The sequence below is a fragment of the Strix aluco genome, chromosome 6 (assembly GCF_031877795.1).
Source record: "Strix aluco isolate bStrAlu1 chromosome 6, bStrAlu1.hap1, whole genome shotgun sequence".
NCBI lineage: Eukaryota > Metazoa > Chordata > Aves > Strigiformes > Strigidae > Strix > Strix aluco.
This window is the reverse complement of record NC_133936.1, coordinates 38,725,560-38,744,126: the sequence shown is the minus strand read 5'-3', so window position 1 is coordinate 38,744,126 and position 18,567 is coordinate 38,725,560. Positions and strand designations below refer to the sequence as shown.

The window sequence follows — 18,567 nt, the reverse complement described above, 5'->3', positions numbered from 1 at the left end:
TGTTCCTGCCTTTGATGAACATTCTTGCAAATACAAATTCACTGGCTGGGCAAGCCCCGGCTCCACAGGGTTTTACTCTTTAAAGGAGGCACCCATTTAACTGTATAGGACTGAATATTTACAACAGCACCTTCTTATCCAACAGACTAGGAAGAACAGCAGTACACAGCAGAATGAATCAGAAGATCCAGCAGTGAGAATCAATGTTGATTATTTATAACTAAAAAAATGAAGAAGTCTAAGGGGAAAGAAATCACTCTTGTCTCCAATTAATTGTCCCTGTTCTCTCCCATCCATGCTCTGCAGCTTTCCCCTGGCAGCCACTGACCAACCACCTTCTCTCTCACATGCAACTGTAAATCACTCTGCCAGAGGCAAGGTCAGGAAGAGCAAGCACTGCCACTGGAATGGCTGATTATCCTGCGGATCAGAGCAGCTGCCTGGTGGCCACAGGAAGGGAAAGGGCACTGCAGGAGGTCAAGCTAGGGAGATTTATCATTAAAAAAAACACTTTCTTCCACAAACCGGAGCTGAGTTTGAAGGACAAAAGAGAAAAAAAGGAAGAGATTGCCTCCTGTCCAACTCAGGTCATTCTCTGCACTCATCAACTCTGGCATCCTCCACTCCTAACTTGTTCTTGTTTTCTTGATGACACGGCCAGTTTGAACTAGTAGCCAGCAATAGCAACACAGAACACAAAGTATCTACAATACAAGATGTGTTGTAACACCAGGACCAACCCAGATCAGCCCCAGATTATTTTTTCCTTCCTTGACTCCAGGGTCAGCACAGGATTAAAATGGCTCTGATGTCAGAACAGCCTCAGAGCTGCTCACAGTCATCACCTCATCTGAAGGCAGCTGCTACATCTGCTCTGAATCTGTCAGGCAGACTCTACAAGCTCTCCTCCTTCTTCACATGAGGTTAGACATGAACTAGGGAGCCCAGATAACTGTTACATTACCAGTAATAACCCCATCGCAGGAATACTGCTATCCTTCTACACCTTCTCTGAGCATGAGCTTTTGCCCTAGCACCCTTTCAGAGCTGCTTTGCACTTTTGCAGCATGAGACAGCCAGAGCAATTTAGACTCCAGAATCCACCAACCCACCATATGAGTGGACTATGCAGGATACTTCAGGCAAACATGCACAAGTACCATTTTAAATGTGTGCATTTCTCAGGCACATATAGAAGTACACAGGCATTTTTGTTTGCTCCAGAATAATACAGCTCTTCAACCTTCAGAAAGGGAACATCAGAAATCAGGTAATAAGTTTACTGGACAAAACTCATCCAAAGGAATGACATTTCATGCATTCCTTTCAAGATTATGAATCTATTCTGGAAAAAAAACTTGACATATATGACCTTTAAAATAAATACCATTTAGAAAACCTGCCTTGATAAGGGGTTCAAAATCTTTTGCATAAGTCTTGACAGCAGCCAACTGTTCAGCTGTTGTTTTGGTAATTTTTCACAAAAGTTTCAGTAATTTCAGCTCAGGTGTAGCTGCCCATATTCCTCCTCCTCATTTCCATTCAATTTGACAAGCCTGGAGTGACCAGTCACACATCACAAATAACAAACTGCTTGAAGACTGCAATGGAAACCTCGAGAATGTCTCTCTTTGGAAGATAATTCTGAGGGGTTAACTCATCACTCAACCAGTAGGTTCATGAACAAAAAATGGCTAAATTTCCTTACAGTCATTTATTCTCACCAGCTTCCCTGCCCCAGTGATACCACATTTGGATGATCAGTTAGCTGTGAGAAGGGAAAGTAAATTACATGAGGTTAGTATTTTTAGAGTATCCTCTCACCTTCATGGCTTTTACAGCCTGCGATCCAGAGTAATCAAATTCCCCTGCCTGACCAATTGACAGACCCCCGGATCCTAGAATGAGAACTCTGGAGACCTAGAAGTGTCAAACAGCATGGAAAAAAAAATCAGTCCTATCGTAGTGGATGTTGAAAATCAAAACTTAAGTTCTAAAAAGAGAAGAAAAGTCACCTTCAAAACCACCACAGTTATACTTCTAAGAATATTTCTGGACTTCTCCCATACATCCCTGGTTGGAGAAACACATGACTTATGCATAGGACATACAATAAACGTGTTTATTGTGTCAGGTGCTTATAGATAACCATGCCTCACTTTGGCTGCCCACAAAGTCCAACTGTCTTCTAAGATAGCAAAACTGTATGAAATTCAGCTCATGCTAGGAATTCCAGACTTATTTGCTAAGCAACAGAACATCAAAATTGTGCTGCTGGCATAAAGTCTCATGACCAGATTATCCCAGGGCACCTCATATACTGCTATGAGAGTACCTTTCTTGGGAGAACTACAAAGGAAAATACATGAAACATTAGATCTTAAAACTTTCTCAAAGAAAAGGGAGTTAATGACACAAGAGAGGCCTGATGACCGTGAGATAGGCAGCTGACAGGCCTTTTGTAAGGGAAGCCTCCTTTGACTTCCATGATCAGGTTTTGTGCCATTTTGTACCATGGCTTCAGCAGGAATTAACAAGCTCCTAGCTTCACTAACAAGCATGAATAATGAGTATCTGTACACTGACCTCCACTCTGGAAGCTGTCACTCCAGCCTTGGGCAGGACAGAGGAAATTGTAGCGCCTTTCCCTTTCTTAACCAGTGAAATAAATGAATCAAACAGGAACTAGGAAAAATAAACACATGTTTAATCGCCAAAATGTAACTAAATAAACACCAAGCAAAGAAAGAAAAAACAGGCCATTTGTGAGCTCAAGCTATCAACTCTGCTATGCTGCCTTCAGAAGGTAGATTTACAGCATCAAAGAAGAGGAGATCATTATCTGAAATTTATTTAACAACTTTGATGTATCTGACAAAGCCGCATTGAAGAAAGTGAGGTCATAACAGGAAGAAAACACGTATCAATCACGTCTGTTTGCTCTGCTTGTATATGGCTGGCAGTATAAGGAACGACCATGCAGTGAAAGCTAAAATACAGAAGAGCATACACTTACCTAGCTTGATGGAACCATCTGGAATGCAGCCTGCTATAGAGCTGGGACCTGAACAGGTATATCTAAACAGCCGTTGTGCTAAATCAGTGTTGTCCTTTCAGAGGAGATCCCAGAACAGCTGTGAGAAAAGTGTTCTCCAGCCAGGCCAGGCAGGGAAGGCAGCATGACCACCGTAGGCACACAGGCCTACACGCAATGGCACAGGCTTCCCACCTAACCCCACACTTGCAGAGCTTCTGTCCACAGAACCCCTGAAGCTGGCTGCTGGGAATGACCTATGGAAGGAGTACGGATGGGTCCCGCAAGCCTATAAGGATAGGCACTATGTTATCAGACCCATCCCAGCAGTGGGAGTGCACAGACTTGGAAAAGACACGGGTGAGGGTTGTTCTGAGTTCTCCGAGATTCACTAGTCAATCAGATTGCTATGCAACTTCTTGATATCAAGAGATTTACTTGCAGGTTTAATCAACATCATCAAATTAAGATTAAAATAAGCACTTCTATGTATTCTTCCATCTTCCTCTCTCAAGAAATGCTAAATAGTTTATTTATGTTCAGACATGCCTCCTCTGCCTTGCACATCCCCTGTTGCTGCTTAGTCATACTCTGTGACTATGCAACCGGTTGTTATAGAATTTGTGCGAAGTCACAGATGGGGGATTAAAATTTCATTTCACTTAGGAGAACCAGAGTGAGGAAGTGTGAATCCATTTGCATAACTCTACAGTAATTATAAAATTTGAAAGTGGAACTAAAATGTATTAGAAAGTTAATGATTTTATTACAAAGCATCTGGCTAGTATTTTTCTGTTAAAACAAAATCCTTTTCCTTTTGCAGTCACCCCAGGTACAAGAGATTTGAGCCTGATCCTGAAAAGGCTTAAGCACTTCAGTAACTTCCAACACACAGATAATCCCACCAGGACTCCAAGCATACACATCATAAGAATGGAATCATTGATCCAAAGCACACAGAAGTCAATAGACGCCTTGCTGCTGATTGTAATTAGCTGCGGATCAAGCTAAACAGACACAAGCCTATGCATGACTGGTCCCTCTGTTAGGATCCTGACATTTCCAAAACCAAGATTTAGGACCATTACCAACATAAAGACTTGTCAGTGTAGCCGATGCATATCTGCACTCCCTAGGCCATGTGAAAGCAAGCCCAGATCAGCTCTCATACAATACCTCTGTGTCCCTTGGCCCAGGATTTGCATCTGGGTAGAACTGTGCTGTGAAAATCGGTCTGGTCTCATGCATAATTCCCTGCAGGAATAAAAACAATTGTCTTAGACACCCAAGCAAGCAGAACAGAAAGCCACACCTTATCCCTCTAAGCACTGAAGGGCAAAGGACTGTCATGTTTCTAGAGGCTGCCAAACTGACATCCATTTCACTTCCAGTCTTCAAACAATGTCTTATCTGAGGAGTCATTAAGCCTCTTGTTCTTCTGCTAACACTCCAATGCCTGTATAACCCACTGAGCTGTGCGTGGAAGCACAGTGAAGAAGCAGCACAGGGAAGAGAAGCATAGTGAAGACATCGCTTTCACTACAACAGCAAACGTTACTAAGTTGTAAGCACTTAACAGAGCAGATATGCTAGTCTCCCTCTGGAGGTAATCCTGGACCAGGCAGAGAAGAAAAACATACATGGCAAGAAAAGATCACCTTGGACAAGGCTGTTATGGAATGAATGGTTTTACCATCCTGATCTGGTTGGTTCTGTCACAGGAGAAATGGATTTTGGTCACACTCTTGATTTCCATAACTCACTTTAAATACTGACACCGGGCCAGACCTCTGCCCTGGGTTGTTTTCAGGGCTGTGATGAAGTGGAACCACTGCTCTGGACAAACAGTAGATATGAAGGACCTAAACCAAGTTTGGAGACACTGCTTCTAGTTTCATTTGGAGCCAGGAAAAACTGATTTCCCATTTGCATGGCCTGATAGCACCAAGCAGCGTGGCCCACAGGGACACTATCCTGTAGCTGTCATTGCTCATGGGCTCCAATTCCAGATGGAGGTAGAGAGAGATCTCAAGAGAAAAATCCAGGAAAAAATAGTGCTGATACAACCCGCTTCCCTTAGGACTGGACAAAGAAGTCCCAACAGCTCATAGAGAGCAACAGTGCCATCCAGAGCTGCAGGGTGGGATGCTGGGATAGGACAGGGATGAGAGATGAGCTACTGACCGCAGCTGATCCATTATCTCATGAGTTTCTGCTCTCAGAGTAAAGAATGTCATCAGTCTGTCACATTTTCCCTGAATGCTCATGTTGCTTCTAGTTACATACAAGTATCTTTTAAAAAATATTCACTCCATGGCTTGTCAGTATTTGGAAACCTGTGTTGGCCCTGTCCAGCTGTGATGGGTCAGGTCAGCCAGAAGAAATGTTTTTTTCTTTTTCAAACAGAGGAATGCAACAGACTGCACATGAGAGCCTATCCAATCCCATTCCTATTTGTGCATCCCATGATAAAACAACATTGCTTCTTGTCCCTCTCCGTCTATGAAGGTTTAAGAGACTGATGCTGCTTTGGGGCTCATAGAAATGGTCCTTTAGCTCACATAAAAGACTGTCTTGCTCCTAGATCTAGAAGACTCATGTTCAATCTTATCAACTGCTTTATGCAAAAGCACCATCACACTTGTCTCCGATCTTCAGCTAAAGCAAACATGAAAGGCGTGGGGATGAAAGGGTTCAGTCTGTCAACACAGCTCAAACTTGTTTCAAAAATTGAACCAAACAGCTGTAAATTTTTTGTATTAGTATCTTGTTTGGTAACATTTGTCTCTGTTTAGATACATCTGTAAGGATAAAGAAAACAGCAACTGACAAACAAAATTTATTCTAAAACCATTAGCTGGAAATTACTGCTCCTCGATCCTGCAAAGTAGAGCCAGGATATGCCAGAACAGCACTGTTCAATCTGCTAGACTTGATGTGGGGCATTTACACAAAACAATGAAGAGGCATATTCCCATGGGGGAAATGTTTTTGAAAATACCTTCTTTTCAATGATTTTCTGATGAATAACAAGACTTCACTGACTTGCACAACACTGGACAAGATTTAAAATGGGCAATTGCAAAGCCTGAGATGTGTCTCAATGTCTGTCTGACTTTGTCAAGACAGAGCTATGTAAAACTGTCTTCCTTCCTACACTCTCCCCTGTTCAGCTGTGAACCTCCAGAAGCCAGGCATTTTAAAAAATTTTTTTCCCTACACGGACATCACTTGACATTGGACCTCTACCTTAGATCCTGTAAGTTGTTCTCTAGAGGCAACTGCTTCTCTCCCTCATTACTTTAGTCCTTGGAATTCTATTTAAAATAACAGACCAAATTAGACAGCAATAACACTCCTTTTCTGTGCTGGGCAACACAGAACCAACACAATAAAATAGCGACACGGGTTAGCACACCTGTGGCACAAGCCCTAAGACAACAGTAACTGAGTGAGCACCACTAATGGTAGGGAAATCACAGAAGTTAATAAGGCAGCTGTTCAAGGGAAAACATAAGGTCACTGTTGCAATCCTACACTTTGGGCTAGTATGCAGAACAGCAGTAATGGCTCACCCCTCTGTGGCCTGTAAGGCAGGGCCCCAAGTAAATCAGGTGGTCAGACCATCAAGTTTAGTCCTGATAACTAACTGTAATCTGGCAGCAAGCTTACAGGAGGTGAAATAAAGTGAGAAAGAGTCTTTGCTCACTAGAGGCTGCTAGGTGCAGGTATCCAGAAAGTATGAGCTCACCTCATTCGTTTGATCATTGGCATTCACAAAGAGAGGTTTCCAGCCAGGTGGGAGGGTAGAGCTGTCGATGGCATAACCGTGGTTCTGAGCAGTGATGACGGCCTGTCCATTCACTGCATTCAGGACGGGCTGATTCTGTCCTCTGAAAGAGAAAGGATCAGAGAACAGAGGACAGAAATGCCAGATGTGTCCAAATGCCACAATTAGGAAGACCTGGTAACTGTGGGGCTATACATAGCAGTTCAATAGTAGCTGTTCAATACTGGCAGCCAATCTCAAAATGATAAATCCTAAGAGAAACTTCACTATTCTTCAGTTTGATGGGGATCAATTACATCAAATACTTTCAAAATACCCTCAAAAAAGTAATGCATGACGTGGCGGTTTTAAAGGCAAGGAGAATGGCTGGCACAAAGAAGTAATGTCACTGACATGCTAGCTCCCTTTAAGGCAGTTCAGAAGCAAAGCACTGCTGCTCTGTGGCCTTTTGCAATGCTGAGCTGGTTTATCTGGGCCCTGGGAAGGAGAATTGCTGCCGCACCTGTTGGCCATCTGCATCTTGTAGGAAGTAGCTCCGGCTGCTATTCCAGTGATTAGATTCCCCATGCTAATTCCAAACAAGGGCTCTGGGCGATTGCTCTCCAGCACCTAAAATGAAAAGGTTTTCAAGAGGTACTGGAATGCCTCTGTTCAGCAATTCCAGCATAAACCACGCTAGTTCCCTCACAGCAGCCACACCGACTTGGGAAAAAGCTGAATGCAAGGGTGGCAACAGCCTATAAAGGAAAGTTTCCTCCTCTCCTCTGCTTCAGAGGGAAGCCTCAGAGCACAGCTTGACGTCTTGGTCTACTCAAGGGGAATAAGCAATGACACTCTGCGCTACAGCCATTTAATGTGAGACATTATTTCAGAAGGGAGCACTGTGAAGTCAGGGCTGTACTTTCATAAAGTCACAGAGCTCCTGAAAGAGCACAGGGTACTTTAAGGCATCAGTAAGGTAATTGTGGTAATCATGTTTACTATGCATTGTTAGCAAGGCCTCTATAGCCTTACTGTAACTACTGGTCTGGAGACAACACCCAACGGACCAAGATGAGGAATATCCCAGGCAGCTGAAATGACTGAACGACATTTGGTCCATAACATGTTAATACAATCATTTAGAATCCAGGCACTTGAAAAAAAGGCAAATAAACAAGAATAATTGGCTATGGCTATTACACTGTACCTTTCTGACATTCTGAATCACCTCCTGGGCCTTCATGGGATCCCCTGGACCTCCGGAAATTATGAGCCCATCATACTCCATGGTGGTGAAATCATGGTCCCATGGAACCAAATGCACTTCTGCACCTCGCTAGGAAAAAAACAAGGGAACAAGAAATGAGGGGAGGAGGGGAACAAATGAATTTGTGTCAGGAGGTTGTTCCCATGCTCTCATATCCCAGAGGCTGAGTTTGGATTTCAGTCATCCCCTTTGCCGGGGACAATAATGAGACTTCTCTTCACCATCTAACCAGATTATTTTCACAAAACTGGTAGACTTAGTATCTCTGAGCCACCTCAGTGTATGTCAAGTTTGATCTCACTAGTGAACTTCAGACAAAACTTACTAATGGAATGCAAAACAAGTGTGTATGCACACATGGTGCATTCATCTAACTGTTAAATTAGGGCTTCACAGCCTCATTCTATGACATGCCAGAACTAGTACTGCATGTCAAAAATGGGACAAACATCCACATAAACCGAAAAACAGAAACAGGGAAACCCTGTACATCTAGAGAATGAGAGGACACTGCCTTCATTCTTCCTATGTGGCTAGAAAAGCAAGGCCTGCCACATCATTGTGCTAAAAACAGGAAAAGATTTTCACAGAATCAAAGAATAACTCAGGATGGGATGACCTCAGGAGGTCATCTGGTCTAATCCCTGCTCAAAGCAGGGGTAATTTCAACTTTAGGGCAGGTTGCTGAGGGCACTGGTCAGTTGAGTTTTGAGTATCTTCAAGGATGAACATTCCACAACTTCTCTGTGCCTGTTTCAGCCATTCACAACCCTCATTGCAAAATTTTTCCCCCATTTATTTATTTTTTACAATGTTGGGTTGACCTTCCATGGTTGTTCCTCAGAGAAGTTATGCTTTGTCTTTTTAAAGCTCACCTTCAAGAACCCTTCCCATGGCTGAGAGGTTGCTGCACAGTTCCTCTTCCTTATCCCTTCAATATAGTGTATCAAGTTCAGAAAACACCTGCCAGTCCATAAAAATCATCCTAAAAATTGTACCTCATTTTAGAAGGACAACTGCTGATGTGTCCAGGTGGAAGGAAGGCTAGTGAGTACAAGTGAGGCTCTTATCAAAGCAAAACAAGAGGTGAAGGACATAAAGCACTGACTCACCTTTACTAGCAGACGGATAACGTTGTGCTTCAATCCACAGTCAACAGCTACAACTTTAGTTGGATTCCCTCTGCCATAAACCTTGACTTCCTAGAAAAAGACAGACCATGCTGTAAATGATGGGTCACCCCCTGCTCCCAAAACACAGGGAAGACAGGCAGCAGAGTAACTTTTCACCAACATGCAGCAACTGGTACTTAACAATCAATTTACGTGGAAATCTCCAGAAGTACTGCAGACGTTAGTGCTTCCTTCATTTTTCTGTGAAAGTAGAAGTTATAATGCTCTTTTATATACTGTTGATTACAGCAGTAACAGCAATTCCTAAGAAATCACTTGTTTCCATAGCTAATGACAAGCTTTTTTCCTGTGTTTCACCTCATTAGCAGGGAAGCAGCAAGCCAGTTCTCACAGATTATTGTAGCCCAAGAGAAATGCCAGATACACAGCGAGAGATTTTCAGCTGAAGGGAAGTCATCCTACCGATGCCAGTGGAGCAAGGCTACTTCACGCCAGCTACAGCTCCATCACATTAACCACCACCCTGACCCTCCAGTCACAGTAAGACCAAAGAGTAGCACAGCTGGAGATACCCTCTGAGTGACCTCTAGTGTACCACAGCAGTACAGACCAGGCCAAGTGCGTCACTGAGCATGACCTACATCCATATGGACCTGACAGTTTTACATAACAGACAACACTTCTCTTCTAGCTGCTGTTCCTCAACCCATTCCACAAAGTAAACTGTCACCAGTCCCAAGTCTGCACCATTAGGATTTGTACACCCACTTCTCTATTGGTCACAACCAGCATGGAAGAGAGTGAAGTCAAACCACTGTGTGTTATATAGACCTTGATACTGCAACATGCAGACATATTGACAGACAGCTGTAGCACTGATGTGCTTCATTCTACGGACAGCTTCTTTCTGCAGCTTGCTGAATTACTTGTTACATGACTGCAGCTAGCACCAGTCTGGGATGTTATTCATCAACAAGCACATAAGGCAGCTTTCTTCCTCCTAAAAACAAACTCTGTGCTTACCTTCAGTTATGCTCAGCTTCTGAAAGCTGATATTGATAAGTGTACTTTATCCAAAGTGTCTTTTCTCTTGTGCAATACGACACTGAAAAAAAAGTCTTTTTTTTTTTTTTTTCAAAACTAAGTATCTCCCTTTTAATCAGCTTCCCTGGCTTTCATATTTCACAGCTGGGCCCCTTTATGAGAAGATACTAAAATCCATGCCCAATATGCCTGGTGCTGGGTAACAAACTGAATCTTTTCATAAGGGGATTACAACCAGCCAGAAAGAAAGATATCCCCTCTACAAGGAACTCCAGATGAAGTTCACTAGCAGAATATTAGAACTCCTCCCTCTGTGTTATCCTAAGTCAGTTCTTGTTTGAACTTTTACCTTCTTAAAGACTGAGATGAAGAGATTGTTGAGATACAAGAGCATGTATTAAGTGAGGACAGCTCTGATCATCACCAGGAGTGATTTACCACCATGTCAGGAGCAAGGGTGGAACAGATGGGGAGCAAGAAGCCACCTCCCTTCACTCCAAGGCTTCAAGCTGCAACCCATGAACCACCAACGGTCCCTAATCCACCTTTGAGGATATGACTCAGCACAGAGCCAGTAGTACTACCACTGCTGTTGTGACTCCTGATGTGTAATGCTGAAAGGAGATTTTTGTATCAGAACATATCTTGTAGTTCACACTACAGAATCAGTTGGCAAAGTACCCCACCATCCCTTTTTGAGAATGAGTAGAATGGAAATCATATTAAAACCAGGTCCTGTTAGATCACTCAAGACTTCTGATATGAAGCTGTGTCTGGCATAAAATACGACAATATCTTCACAGTCACCAATACACAAGTGGATTCTGCTTCCACAGTCCATGGTGGAACTGTGTCACTGCACAGGAACTGCATGGGTCTTTTACCTGCTGTCCTTCAGGCTTCTGGGAGGTGGGTTTCAAAAATCTCACGAAGATTAAGGTGCTCAGTTCCCACAGAAACTAGCTTAGTGTCATGTGCCAGAGTCCCTTAAGAAAAACTCACTCTTCCTTCTTGAAAGGGCTTTTGGAGACCCCTTAATTCCTCACAACATCCATACTTAAAAATCTGCAAAACATTGTGAAGCAAAGATCTCCCTCAAAGGTTTTCCTTGGCTGTTCTAAGAGTCAGAGGGAGTTGTGGGACAAAACTGCTTTGAGGTACTTTAATTGCCTCAGTCTCAAAACTCTTCCCTGTCCAGCTAATTAGGCTGACTTGTTACAACATTTCCTTCAGCAGCAAGACTGATTTTAGGTGTTGCTGTCTTCACAACCCTCCCCCCCACTTCTCACACTTACTATTCCTATGTACTGCAGAGCACTGACCCCCGTGTCTGGCCAAGAGTATGTCTAGACAGAAACCAGACTGGGAACTGGATGAGGAAACTGTTAAAATATATTCCTTCTAAAGCCAGAGGATTTCCCTCATCTGTTCACTGCTCAGCCTATAAAAAAACCTGTCCCAGTCTGAAAGGATGATGTGGGAAGGCTGTGAGCCAGCAGTCAGGGAGACTAGAAACTCTTAAACTCTTGCTAGCAGTAGTGCTGAGAACAAAAAAGAGTACATGAGGCTGTATGTATGGATAGAAAGGACCTTTCAGCTTCCAGTGGTTAAATACCTCTCAACTGCTCTGGGACTCTAACCACCACATGCACCAAAATAAATCTCTGACAAAAATTCCTGCAAAACACTGGCAGTTTTCTATATTCCCTGCCCTGTATAGGCAACATCGGCAAATAGAGTCTATACCACTAGCATCTAAAGAAGGCAGGAGGGGAAAAAAAATTACAAAAAAAAAATCAGTCACTCCTAATGTACAACTGATAAGCAGATTCCTGGTCTTGTTGTATCCTGATTTACATGAAAATAGCTGTTTGGCAACAGATAGATTATCATGTCCATTAATTACCAACATTGAACAGCTTACTTTATTTTCAGTTTTATTTGTGATGTTGCATTTTAAGCCTATAAAATCAAGTTATAAACATAATGAGACCACCAAAGCTCCATTAATCTTATTATATCTTCCTTTTAGAAGCTATTTTCAGCATCTTTACAGTAATTCTGTCTTAGTAATTGCAGAGTTGAGCATCAGCAACCTTACCTATTTCTGAGTCACTGCTCAAAATGGCTCCACCTGCATCTTGCAATCACAGATCACAACTTCGACAAGCAATTGCCACCCTTTCATGCAGCAACAAGGTCCTGACTCAAAATACATGGAGGCACTGGCATCAGTTGGTGAGATCCCTGAAGGTGAGATTTGTAAGACGGCCCATGTATTCCAGTGGCATCCCAAGTAACCAGTTACTACTGTAAATCCAAGCCTGGATGGAGACTGCACTTCAAATTCCCACTTGGGATGAACACTGCACTTCACATTCCCACTTGCTCCTCACTCCTGAACAGACTGAACCAGTCTGTTCAGGACTGCTCCTCACTCACCCATGCCACAAACACACCAGCTTCTATGCAGAAGAGTACACAAGCAACTATTTGCAGAGCTCTTCCAGAGCCTCACTGATCTTGAAGGAGCTTCAAACACCATAGTAAGCATGGAATTTGTAAAACGGACTCGTACACTCAGTTCTCACTTCGGTCAATGGTCTTAAGCACCCAAGGTACGCTTTATCCCACAGTTAAATCCCCAAAGGGTCCACAATTGAAAACATTAGCCCTTGCATTGGTACAAGAATAGTTACTATTTTTAGTATGGACCTGGTTTGCTATGTCCTCATGATTTGTAATGTTCTTTTCAGCTTGTGGTCGAACATAGTTTGCATGCCCAGCAAACAGAGTACAAACTTAACTGCTGTTCTGTACATATCTATAGACAAAGCAGCTAACACCAGTAATATTAGATCCAGGGGATTCCTAACTTGGTCTTTTTTTGAAATCTAGAAATATCTTCTGGAATGACCTCAACAAAATTACGCCGTAACACAGATGATCAGATGTTATTGTGAGCTTTCCTGAAATTTATTTAAGGAAATCTACAATTCTTTTTATTAATTCTTCTTATGTTTGAAAATGTCCACCATATACTAGGTCTAAGTGTAGCCCCAAAACTTCTCAATCCCGTCTTTGTAACACACAATCCTCTGATCAGAGTACTACATCTAGCTCAACACAGCTCATTTTACATCTTCAACACCACACCTAAGGAGCCATGGGGATTCTACAGGATGATGTTCAGATGACAGTCCTTTAAAGGTCTGGAAAGGTGCATGCTTTACAAAAGATCCCCAAATTGTTTGTTTAGAAAGGCTGGACCATTCCCAGAGTAAATGAAGAGTGGTTACTACCTGGAGTGTACAGCTCTGGGACTACAGAAGAACTTCTCACCTTTGTTGAAACTTCTGCAATTAAGTTTTGCTTATTTGGGTCTGCAAACTCCACGGGTTGACCTTCAAATTCAATCTTCCCAAGTACTGTACCCTGTGGAAATACACCAGTAAACAACAAAGCATGAGCAAAGGAGAAGCTGTGAACACTGGGACAAGGTGCTGACAGGCACAGCAACTGGAACAGCTGTTCAGAGATGGTTTCTTGGTGGCTTATAACCATTTCTAGCATCTTCAGAAGCTTATGAGCCTTTCTCAGTATCAAAAATCTGTTTAAAATCATTCACTGAGGGGAGAGGCATTGTCAACAGTAAACGTGGTTAATAGGCAGTTTGGCAAGCTGTCTAGTGACAGTGAAATGGGTTGCCTTCCAAGAGGATCAGAATTCAAATCCCCAAGTAACTGTTGTGTAGATCTGGGAGTAACCCACAAAGAAGTTTAAAGCTTTTTGTTTTTGGAAACCCACTGTGAGGCCTTCAGCCACCTCCTGTGGACAGCTATAAAGGCAGCAGAGCTGGTGTAATGTAAAGCTATGGAGGAGGCAGGTCAGCACAGCTGTTTTCTGAATAAGCTATTAAAAAAAAAAAAAAGCAAGCTCTACTCTTTATTGCTGTTACCACCTTGCAGAAGCTAGGGCACTCTTGCTCTGCCAGCAGCATATCCTTCTCCACCTTCTGCTCATTAGAGTTCTCAGTGGAAAAATCCCTGTTTTGGCTTTGTCCCGCTCCTGGAATAAGTGGGATTAACCTAGGGTTAACCTTTTCTCTGCATGAGAAAGTGTGCGCAATACGGAACTTTTCAAGGATGGAAGGGGAAAGTAAGACGGATGAATTCAATGTTTTGTTGTAACTTTTAATGCATAAAACTTTCATGATAAAACATGCTAAACTCAGCTTGCCCTGTGGATATTGCACTTGCTTTAGCGATACTTCCATGAAGCACTTTCATGGTTGGCCATACCTGAAGTATCCTTGCCATTTTCCTAGCACAAGAAAGAGCCAGCATTCTGCATTGCCATGAGCAGTACTAAGGGTAATTTTTAAAGTCAGAGTTTTGCTCTTAAGAGTGGCTGACACCCTATCTCATCTTGAGTAGCACCTTACACCAAAGCTACTCCAGACTGCTTTGCATGGAGCAGAGCTGAAAAGGTCAGCATCATCTTAAGTAAGTCAGGTTCTTGGGAACCACAGAAACTGCTGAGTGCCACCAAGCAGTCAGTCCCATAAAAGCTGATGACAAAGCCCTAAAGCCCTTGCTCTCAAACAGGAACCCTGTGTCTTACATTGCTGCCAGATTATTCAGCTAAATGGTGCCCTGCATTTACCTTTGGAGTCCACTTCAACAAGTAATGGCTCATTTCTGCATTTATCATAATGAAAACCTGATCTCGCCTCCAGTTTATAAACAGACATGGAGTGAAATACTAAGCTGGTTTTTTCAAGCTGAGAAGACTGGGAGAAGAGGCTACATTATGCATTACTTTAAAAGCCATAAACCAATACAACTCAGAGTCCCAGTATAATGGGCATTACTACCATACACTGCTAAGTTACAGAATAAACATTGAAAGTGTATTTACTTTGGATGAAAGGAATGCTGATCCATTAAACAGTATGTCTCAAGAAAGTAGAAACCACATTGCCATTTTCTATTGTATTAAACTGCACTTGTCTGCTGTCTAAGAGCAGGACAACGCCCTACCTTCCTGTATGAATTCATTTCTACAAATATTCCTCTCTTCAAGCTGGGTTGTTCATATTTTGTTCTGTGGAATGAAAGGGGGTGTGGGCTTGGACTGCAGACTGCAAATTGATCACCTAAAGAAAAGAGCAGCTTCAAATAATCCATTACAAAGAAGAGCCTCTAAGGCGCATTTACATTCAGAGGGACTTTGATCACTGTTTTAGCCAGTGTGAAGTGTACCTTAACATTAACCTCCATTCAGTACAATAATCCTGCTCATGTCCTTCAACTGTCAGCTCTTGGAAACCAAAGAAAAGTAATGACTATTAAAAAAAATAACAGGCTTCAGCCAAAGAAAACCAGCCTGAGTTAGGAATCCAGCTTAGGTTATTGTAGGCATTTATTTGTCTCTGAGGAATAAGAGAATATCTACCGACCAAAGGTGATGCTATCTGTGAACTAATATCCACAATTTCTCACAGAGTTGTTGCTCTCTCAGACTGTTACTATCTGAGGTAACATGTAGTTGACACTACTACCTGTTGTGTCCAACACACTAGTCTGACACAGCTACCTGAGGCCTTTCATTTACATCAGCTTGTGCTGGTTCACTTCTGTAGAACAGGAAACCCAGCGCAGAGCCAAGGAGAGGGGGCTCCCTGGGATCAGAGCATTGCCTCAGCCTCACAGAAGACACAGAGCCTTTGGAAGAGCACAGGGATCCGAGCAGCATCTGAGGTCAAGGCAGCCCAGAAGTAGCATTTCCACCCCAGTTTTGCTGCACTGTTAGAAAAGGGGCCCAGCAATAGCAACGTTGATGCAACTGGATCAAGGGAAGCAGATCATACCTTGTCACGAATTAATTTGGACAGCATTCTGGTATCAATTCCACACAGTGCAGGCACCTGAGGAAAACACAAGAGAAGGATAAATTAGAGAACAAGCAGCTAAAACAGAGGAAGAGAGCAGCCAGTTCACTTTGCTGAGAAGAACATGTCCTTGTTCAAGGAGCTCTGGCTTTTAGCAGCACTATTACCAAGGCTGCCTCACTTCCAGTTCTTCATTTTCCCACTCATAAATAGCTCAGTTCTTCAAATCTAGTTTCTGCACTAAAAAGCACAAAATAAAAAGCTCATGTGGCAAAAATCTGCCTCATTTGTGAGCCCCATTTTGCCTTACTTATGAGCACCTAACCCTCCCAGCCATCACAAGTCAGTGGCAGTTTACTGACACATCCTTGACTCCCACGGCTTCAAAACAGTGGGGTCTTGGCAGCCAATATCTCTTAAGGTTATGACCATGGCAACAACAAGAGGCAGCACTACAGAATCATTTGACGAAAGAATAGAATATAATCCAATGTGTATTGTTTTTATGGAGAACCAAACATTCCCATTTAGTTAACACTCCTTCTGGAAAGATCTTGGCAATACGATTGCACCCTGAAAAAAAAGAGAAATGGATGAAGAATCAGAGAATTAAGGAACACAGAATAAGCCCAGTACAGACTGGTGAAGACATCTGAGAAGAGTGGTTACGAGCTCAAAGCCAGCAGTTCTGTCTGCTGTTCTCAAACATACAGGTCTGTCCTCATAATGTAGTTACCCCTAGACTGCTCACCTGTTCTTCCTGCAACCACTCTCCCAGGCTCCTAGCAGCCTGCCAGTGGCTGTACTCATTGCTGTAATCCAGCACCAGCAAGCCTGAAACCTGCAGAGAAAAGAAACGTCATTTTGCACGGAAAGATCACACTGTACTTGCCCTGTACTTTCTGAGTTTTCACTATTCATCCACTGCAAACCATATCACGGACAGGACACGAGGCTAGGCAGACATGGTATGGCTGCTTTTATATAACAAAAAGATAGCAAATCTGAGCCTTCACAGGGGGAGTGCACAGAACAGGTACCTGGCAACAGGGTAAAGACTTCATGCTCTGTCACGACTGTACTTGGACCCTTTTACTTAGGAAATTCATAGAATAATGTGGCTTTCAGGTAACCAAAGCTGCAAATTACATTGAACTGAGAAAACACTTCTCATTAGAATGAAAGTGGAAATTTAACACAAGACAAAATGTTTTATTTCGTTTCATTCTTTGTTTAAGAAAGCTTTTCACTTTTAAGTGACATTTCATTTCAAAAGTCAGCTCCCTTTTCCAGTGGAGTTAGATAGCTTACGAGTCATTTCACCTCAGGACAGATAGAACATTTCACTAGTTCTGCAATTACATGGTTTTGTTTCACTTTTTGGTACCGCCACCACTGCATGGATATGGTCCTGCACCTAGCCAATATCCCCTGTCACCACAGTGTATATACTGGTTCCTGCACTAGTACGTACAGCCTTCTCCACACAACTGTGACCTCCCATTTGTGGTAGTACAGGCGTATAGAGAAAAGTCTCAGCACACAGAAACTTCTCATTCTCACTGGCATTTGATCTCCTTGTGGCAACCAGTCCTGGGCAAACACAGATACATAGGAGGCAGAAGGGAATGTGGAAGAAAAGCCATCCAGGACAGCAGTTCACAAAAACTGTAGCATGTCTGTCACTGATGGGAAATACACCACTTTCAGACAGCACATGGCCTGGTACAGAAAGCAAGCTGGATTATCTTTTGTCACCATTCCTCCAAAGGACAATATCCAGAAGAGTAAAAAGAAAGGCTGAGTATCATAGATTCCTTCTAACTTCCATGACGGTGCCAGTAAAATCTTGTGTGCATACACACACACACACTCTGGCTGCTAGCACCACCCTTTGATCAGCTCTGTGTCTCCCACTGTTACCTTGATCCCATCAGACTCCAGAAACCTCCTGAGGCCCATTTCATCCAAAGCAGCCGTGTCAGGCACCCCACCATTCCCAACTATGGGGTTAGCCAGTGTAAGAATCTGTCCTTTGTAGCTGGGATCTGTCAAGGCTTCGGTGTATCTAGATGAAGAAGCAATAGAAGAAAAGTACATTGGTCTGGATTTGAAAGTAAAACAAAAGAGCCAGTGAAAACAAGACAGGTTTGAATTCCCATATGACAAAAAGACAGAAATGGTATTCATGTGAAAGCATTCTCAGTATAAAAGCAAACACATCTGTGAATCTGCCCTGACTTTGCCACCTGTGATTAAACATCTGACACTGAGAACAAGGAAAGGCTTTGGCTTCTCATGTTTCATTTAAGAAAAGCACAGGAGCTATTAACAAACTCAGACTCCTTGTGATTTAACATAAGGTAAACAACTACACAAAGTGCAGAGCAATCACAGAACTGCAGTAAGTGCATGGCATACCAC

The 18,567-nt window shown here is 42.8% G+C and overlaps 1 protein-coding gene across 1 annotated transcript in view; it reads right to left on the bottom strand.

Annotated features, from left to right (window-relative positions):
• Positions 1-18,567, bottom strand: part of CPS1 (carbamoyl-phosphate synthase 1) — a 94,792-nt gene that overhangs the window by 63,881 nt on the left and 12,344 nt on the right. Inside the window, exons 3-13 of the mRNA XM_074828319.1 lie at positions 18,067-18,211; positions 16,895-16,984; positions 16,123-16,179; positions 13,593-13,685; positions 9,186-9,275; positions 8,014-8,142; positions 7,327-7,433; positions 6,786-6,927; positions 4,211-4,288; positions 2,587-2,685; positions 1,825-1,920 (exon numbers count right to left, since the gene is read on the bottom strand). Of these exons, the coding sequence (XP_074684420.1) occupies positions 1,825-1,920; positions 2,587-2,685; positions 4,211-4,288; positions 6,786-6,927; positions 7,327-7,433; positions 8,014-8,142; positions 9,186-9,275; positions 13,593-13,685; positions 16,123-16,179; positions 16,895-16,984; positions 18,067-18,211 (1,126 nt within the window). The remainder of the gene's footprint in view (positions 1-1,824; positions 1,921-2,586; positions 2,686-4,210; positions 4,289-6,785; positions 6,928-7,326; positions 7,434-8,013; positions 8,143-9,185; positions 9,276-13,592; positions 13,686-16,122; positions 16,180-16,894; positions 16,985-18,066; positions 18,212-18,567) is intronic.